General features: G+C 66.3%; 1 protein-coding gene across 1 annotated transcript; it reads right to left on the reverse strand.

Moving 5' to 3' along the window:
* Window positions 1-1,045: 1,045 nt before the first annotated feature.
* Window positions 1,046-6,012, reverse strand: HRH3 (histamine receptor H3). Its single transcript, XM_047747081.1, has 3 exons — window positions 5,443-6,012; window positions 4,243-4,409; window positions 1,046-3,168 (listed from the first exon to the last, which is right to left on the reverse strand). The coding sequence occupies exons 1-3, from the start codon at window positions 5,690-5,692 to the stop codon at window positions 2,248-2,250; spliced, it is 1,338 nt and encodes a 445-aa protein (XP_047603037.1). The 5' UTR covers window positions 5,693-6,012; the 3' UTR covers window positions 1,046-2,247.
* Window positions 6,013-7,401: the final 1,389 nt, after the last annotated feature.

Genomic DNA, 7,401 nt, shown 5'->3' on the forward strand with positions numbered 1-7,401 from the left:
CTCTGCCACCACTTCTCCTGCTGCCCCCGCTCTGACCTCTGCCTATGGTGGTGCTCAGCCCCCAGAGGGGAGCCTCCAGGCTCACCCCTCCCTCTGGCCACTAAGGAGGGGGACAGGAAAGGGACGGCCAGAGGGGTCCCTTGAGGTGGAAAGAGAGAGGGTGCAGGGAAAACGATGCCACGTTAGGATTCTGGAGGAGATTTTCTGGGGCTTTGGGGAAATGAAGGTGCAGATAGAGCTGTGGGGTGGAGAAAGGCTTTTAAATGTTGCTGGGAACAGCTTCGCTCTGCAGTGGTGAGAAGCAGAGTTTGCTGACCTGTCTGGAGGGTGGAGAGAGTGGCGCCTGGCTGTCAGAGAGCATCACGAGACAGGCTCTGTCTGAAGTCCTGCGGAAGCAGGGCCTACGTGGTGGGGAGATAACGTGAAGTCAGGGAGGAAGGGCTCTAGTGGCTGGAAAGGAAGGAAGGCTTCCTGGAGGAGGTGGCTTCTTACCCACCCAAGTTCGAATCTCTCTTAAGTTGTGCTGGTCTTGTCCCTTCTCCAAGTGGACTCTGAACACCTGGGGCGGGACCAGCATCTGCCCCCTCGGTGGAAGCTGCAGGGACAGATTGTTCATCGGACCCACGCTCATCCGGCAGCATCGTCTCCTCTCTGTCCCCATCTGTTGCCCTCAGTCCCACCTCCAGGCCTTTGCCTAGGACGGGTCCTCTATCCAAGGTGCCTCCCTCCTGGGGCCCATCTCTTCCCCTCCACCCCTCAAGCTCAGCTCTAGTCCTCACGCCTCCTGGAAGCTCCCCAGGTAGAAGATCACAGCCAAGACAGATGAAAACCCTGGTCCTGGGGGTGGGGGTCATATTCTCAAGGCTGGAGTGAGTCCTCCTAGCACCGTACCATCCTCCTGAACAGGTGTGCATGTGTCAGGGCACTGCTGGGGCACATGTCCCCGATCAGCATCAAACCTAATGTGACAGGCCAAGCCAGCCTTTGCTGCCCACCTGCTCCTCATGCCCTGCCGAGCCGTCTCGTATCTCCCTGGGGTCCCGACTGATGTACAGGAGCTCAGCCCACACCGCTCCCCAAGAAGTTCTCTGGAATCAGCACCAATAAAAAAATACGCTTTACTGTGGACCTCAGAGTCTGCAAGATAGCGCGTGGACACGCAGGGGGCAGGGCATGCAGAGCGCCGACGGGTGCACGGGACATGGCGAATGGCCCCTCCCCTGGGCATGCCCCGGGACCCTGGTCTCTTTGGGCTGCCCCTGCAAGCCTCGGGACCCTCAGGGCATGGCCAGTCCCCTCCCAGCCGCCAGCCCCAGGAGGCTGGTTGAGCAGATGGAGCGGGAGGGGCAGTCTTCTGGACAAGCACACGTCCAGCGCTCCGGCCGCTCTCAGAGCCGCCAGGCAGGGCCCAGCACCCCGAGCCCGGGGACGGGGCGGGCAGAAGCAGCTGGCGCAGCTCAGCCGGAAGCAGCAGCACGAGGAAGGAGGGCGTGGGAGCCCACACCTGCCAATCCAGCCCTGAGCTCCTCAGCAATTTTGTCTCTCTTGATTAAACAGCCAAGGAACATGGGGTTCACGGACGTGTTTTCTTCTTCGTTTTCCTGAAACACCCAGAATGGAAGAGCGGAGAACGGCCACGAGGTTCCCGGGGGGCACTTGGCACTTCGGGGGCAGAGGGAGTTGGAAGAATGAAGGATGATGGAGCTGACGCCTGGGCTTAAGCAGGGGACAGACAGCAGCAGAGCCGACGGCCCAGGCTTGTTGACGGGGGGTGGGGGGTGTCCTGTGCAGGTGTGTGCACGTGCGGGGCGGACTGCAGCGGCACAGGGCACGGAGCACACACCAATCACTCGCTTTGGGAAGAACACCAAGCAGTAACTGTGCAGAGGGTGGGCGCCACTGGCCATCAGACCATCTGTGGAGGGTGGGCAACAGGGCTGGGACGGCCCCTCCTGGGGTGGAGCCAGGGTCTGGGTGGCAGGGCAGGCGTCCACATTCTGCTCAGACAGCGAGGGCCTCTCTGGCCAGCCCACTGAGCTGCCCCGCCATGGGCAGGTGGTCTAAGAGAGGCTGCCGTGGCATTTCAGGTGGGCTGAAGACAAGGTGTAGCTCCCACCTGGGGGACAGCCAGGGCAGCCAGGTGGGAGATGGTGGGGCCGGCTGCCAAGGAGGGGGGAAGCAGAGCCTCAAGGGGGAGTGGCAGTGGGAGGGCCCTGTCCCGGCCTCCCAGGTGCCCAGGAAGCCCGCTCACTTCCAGCAGCGCTCCAGGGAGCTATGGGGCTGCACCTTAAGCTTCTGGGGGCAGAGCAGCTTGGTAAAGGCTCGTCGGAAACTGTAGTGGCACAGCGGGTAGAGGACAGGGTTGACAGCGGAGTTGGCCCACAGCAGCCAGAAGGATGTCTCATACCAGTAGTCAGGGACGCAGTGGCCATGGCAGGCGGCCCGGATAATCATCAGGAGTGTGTACGGGGCCCAGCAGAGCCCGAAGATGCTCACGATGACGGCCAGCGACTTGGCCACCTTCTTGTCCCGCGACAGCCGGAAGCGCTGGGTGATGCTCTGGGACACCATCTTCATGCGCTTCTCCAGGGATGCAGAGGACGCCGAGGGCTTGGAGCCCCGCTTGAGCGAGCGCGGCCGCTCTGTGCCCCGGGAGGAGCTGCCGGAGCTGGAGGTGGGCGAGGCCGCGGCGCCCCCACCGCTGCCGCCCCCGAGGGCCACCTCCCCGGCCTCAGTGCCAGGGGCTGCCTCACCCACCCCGACCCCGTACCTATGCAGTGGCATGGCCTCCCCTCGCCCCTTGTGCCGGCAGCCCCAGCAGCCGGGCGCAGCCGCTGGGGGCGAGGACTGGGCATCAGGTGCGGGCTCGGGGTCCCGCACCCCATCCAGCCGGACGCGGGTGCGCCTCTGGATGTTCAGGTAGATGCTCAGGTTGAAGAAAGTGACGCTGAGGAAGGGCGTGAAGAACTCGAGTGTGGAGGCCGTGATGAGGAAGTACCAGTTGTAGAAGAACTCGGCATAGCAGTGGCCCTCTGGGATGGAGCTGCCCCCCGACAGGTACTCCCAGCTCAGGATGGCAGGCCCGTACAGCAGGAAGGCCAGGACCCACACCAGCACCATCTTCTGCACTGCCCGCCGTGTGTCGCCCTGCTGGGCCCGGTAGGACACCTGCCGTGGGAGACATTGGGTCAGGAGGGAAGGGCACCAGGCCCAGGGGGCAGCCTCTGTGGTGCTGGGAGCATCCCCCCATCGCCCACCAGCAGCCTCTGGGCCTCTGTGCATGGCCTCCCTCCCCTCCCCGCATGGATCCTGGGCTGGTGGATGCCCTGGCCCGCTCCCCTGTGGTCAGAGAGCCTCCCTCAGACCCACCACGAGCGCTCCCTCTGGGCCAGGCCATCTGCCTGCTACCCCCGCCCCTGGCAGTGAGGGTCCTGAGGCTATCTTGCCATTGTACCCTGTCCACTGAGCACCCACTGGGAGCTCTGCGCTCAGCACCTTTTGGATGTCTTGGCATCTCCATTACTGTCCTCAGTCTCCCGGTGGCTTGGGGAGGGAGGCGGAGGCCACAGCTGGATTGGCTCAAGGGGACAGAGCTGGGGCTTGACCCCGAACCCATGCTGTGCTCTCTGTCCCATGGCCTCTCTAGACTAGGACACATGAGGCCCCCAGCAGAGGGCGCTCAGAGTGACTGGTACAACCACCAAGGAGGAGATGAGAGGGCAAAGGAGAGACCCATGCTCCAGCGGCTTCCTCTGTGCCCACAGGGTAGTGACGCAGGAAGGCCAGGCAGTCCAGCGTCCCTGAGAGTGGCCACTCATACCAAGGGAAGCTGGTGGAGACAGATGCCTGGCTTCCTGGGGTATGCTCGTGCACGCGCATGCACACACGCACACACACGTGTGTGTGTGTGTGTGTATGGGGGGAGGGTACCACCAAGAGCCTCTGGCCCAGAACCTCCCTCAGCTCTCAGATCGTTGGACCTGTCCAGGGTGGAGGCTGAATTGTCCCTCTTCCTTCGGGAGCCCCTGACGCCAGGTCCAGATAGTGCCTCCCGCCTGTCCCAGGGCACGTCCTACCCGCAGCAACTGGCTACTGAGTACCCCGTATGTCGGGTGTGAGGCCAGCAGGGGCCGGGCTCACCTGGTAACTGCCCCCCACCTGGAATGGCCCCGCTCTGCTGTGGCCACCTCTGGCCCACCCCTCCTCCCAGGACCGAACACGGGCAGCGCATCCCAGACTCACGGCGCGGGTGACCGACAGGAAGCGGTCGTAGCTGATGAGCACGATGTTGAAGACAGAGGACGTGCAGAGCAGATAGTCCACCACCAGCCACAGTTTGCAGAGACCCCGGCTAAAGGGCCAGCGGCCAGTCAGCACGTAGGGCACATAGAGTGGGATGCAGAAGGCCCCTGTGGGAGAAGAGGGCGAGGGTGGGCGGTGGCTGGACAGATGTCCGGGGTGAGCCTCACCACAGTGGAGAGACAGGCAGGACTTGGGGGTGCACAGCGGCCACTTTCCTGGGACCAGTAAGCATTACCTTGCCCTCCCCTCCACCCTGTCTCTCAACTTCTACCCTGCCCCTGGCCTTCAACCCCTGCCTAGTTCCAGCCCCACTGGCGTCCCTTGGACTTGGGGTCAGGAGGGAAGATCCCTGGGTGGGGACCTCTGGGCACCATGAGACCCTGAGCCTTGATTTAGGACTTCCAGACTTCTGACCGGTCCTCCCAAGCCCCAGAGGGAGCCCCTCTGCCTGCTGGACCCCAGCCCTATCCCGGCCTTTGGACAGCCCTTCCTCATCAGCTCAGAAAACAAGAAAGCCTTTCTCCTGGCTCAAAGGGCATTTGGCTGCCGTCGCGCCAGCCGCTCCCACTGCCACCAATGTCTGGCAGACGCACCTAGCAGCCCCAACAGGTGTCTGGCGCTCCGGCCCCCTCCGCGCGCCCCGCCCCCAAGCCGGCAGCAGCGCGCGGACACGTGAGAGCTCGCTCCTCCGAGCATCTCCCCCACCCCCACCCCGCTTCCCCCACGGCCCCCTCCCCCAACACGGCTCTAAAAACTCCTTTCTCTGTCCCCTCCCCCAAACCTCTCCCTGCGCCCTCCGCACGTCCTGAGTCCGCCGGCAGGCCTTTGTTTGGCTACAGCGCGGGAGTCGGCGCTGCACCCGGGGCTGCTGCGCCTAGCGCCTTGCCAAGCGCCCGCGCGCCCGGACCCGTCCGTTCCCGAGGAACATCCCGCCCGCCCCCCTCCCCGTCCCTTGGTGGGGGAGGCAAGGAACTTAGTCCGCGCCCACCTCCCCACGGGTCCCGGACGCCCCCTCCCCAAGCAGGGCTCCCCGGCGGGTTGTGTGCCTGAGCAAAAAAGGCACCCTAGTCCACGCTCCGATCCCTGCTGGCCGGGCCGGGCTGGGCACTCCTGGGCTCGGGCGGGGGCTGGGGGCTTTACCCACGAGGAAGTCGGAGATGGCGAGGTTGAGCAGAAAGAAGTTGTTCTGGGTGCGGAGGCTCGAGTCGGCCACGAAAGCGAGCATGACCAGCGCGTTGCCGAGCACCGTGGCCACGATAAGCAGCGCCATGAGCGCGGCCAGCACCGCGGTCCAGGCGGCGGAGAAGCCGCGCGCCCCGCCTGCAGCCGCCGCCTCGCCCGCCAGCGCCCCCGACGCGTTCAGCGGCCCGTCGGGCGGCGTGCGCTCCATGGCCCCGCCGGCTCAGGCGGCGCCGGGGCGCGGGAGAGGGCGCGGATCGCCGGCCGCGCGGCCGGGAGGGGCCCCGGCCCGGGAGCCTGGTGTTTGAGGGCTCTCGGCCCGGCCGGCTTCGCCGGGGGGTGCCCGGCGCATGGTCCGCGGGCGCTGAGGCCCGGGACGGGGCCGGAGCGGGCGGCGCCGAGGGGGCCCGGGCCGGAATCCGGGCCGAATGGGGCCAGCGGCACCACCGCTACAGCCCGAGCGGACCTGGAGCGGAGCGGGAGCCCGAGCCGCCGCCAGAGCGCCGGTGCGCCCCGAGTGCTGCGCGCAGCCGAGTGCGCCCCGCGCCCAGCCCGCCGCCCCCCGCGCCCCGCGCAGCGCCCCCGCCATTGGCTGCCGCCCGCGCCCCGCCCCCGCCCCGCCCCCGCCCCGCCCGGCGCCGGCAGCACCACGGACAGCGCCGCGTGCCCGCCGGGCCGCCGGAGCCCCAGCCAGGAGCGCACGGCGGCTGGCGGAGAGCCCGGCCGGAGCGGGCGGGCGCCGGGGCGGGGGGCGCGCCTGCTGCCAGCCGGCCCGCGCACCCAGGAGCCGGTACCTGCGCCGCTAGGCCTGCCCCGTGCCCTCAGCCCCGGTGACCCTGGCCGGCCCTCGTCGGGAGCCGGGGGACTGTGGGGACATGGAATGAGGCGGGTACGCCTGCACCTGCGCTCGGGGGAACTTGCCCCGCGAGACCCCTCCTCCTGTCATGCTTCAGGCAAGCGGGTTTCAGGGGAAGGACCGTCCCAAAGAGAAAGGATGGGAGGGGTCTCCGAGAGCGGGAGCCCTGGCCAGGGGTCTGCTCCAGCCCCCATATGCGTGGGAATCGGGGTCTCAGTCTCCCCACGGGCAGGGCCCAACGCAGGGTCTAGGGCGACCTGCAAGGAGCAGACAGTTGTGGAGTTACATAAGGGAAGATCTGGAGCCAGTGGACCCGACCAGGAAAAGAGCACACCCACTTGGGGCGCAGGCGGACCCAGGTTGAGGGGGGGAGAGGTGGGAGGTTCAGAGCCCGGCCATGGGTCCCCTCCCCCCCGGCTGACAGCGCAGTGGGGCGGTCACCGCCGCAGGGACAGACGAGGTCACTGCGCTTAGGGCGCAGCCAAGGCAGCTGCTGCGTTAGCGCCTGCAGGAGGGGATGGGGGAGGAGAGGCAGCGGGAGGGAGCACCCCCCCACACACACAGGCTCAGATAGACAGGGTCAAGGACAGATTCAGCAGGAGACACTCACAGCGAGACAGACAGATGCACCCACACTCAGACACACAGACACCCACAGACCAGGGAAACAGCCACCCAGCGTCAGGCTGGGGACCCACCAGCGGCAGTTAGACACACACACATCAGACAGCAGCCAGCCAGGGAACAGCGCCCGAGGGGAGAAGGGCAGCTACTCTGCTCTGTCTCCAGCGGCGCACATCTGTGGAAGCCTCAAGGAGGACAGAAGTGGGGGAGTCTGCGTGGGGGGGCCGGGAGGCTGGGGGAAGGGGCTGCTGTCCAGCACACAAGGCACCTCCATGCGTACAGTAGCCTCCTGATTGTGCAAGGACCCAGCCCCTTCCCTAGCCCCAAGAGGTACTTCAGAAACTTTGGGAAGTGGGGGAGACTAGACTCCCTCTAACCCTTCCTCAGGGCTGGTTGCAGCTGGAGACCCCAGACCTTTGCTCTAGCGGACCCACTCTTCC

Source organism: Lutra lutra, chromosome 9, assembly GCF_902655055.1.
Source record: "Lutra lutra chromosome 9, mLutLut1.2, whole genome shotgun sequence".
Lineage (NCBI taxonomy): Eukaryota > Metazoa > Chordata > Mammalia > Carnivora > Mustelidae > Lutra > Lutra lutra.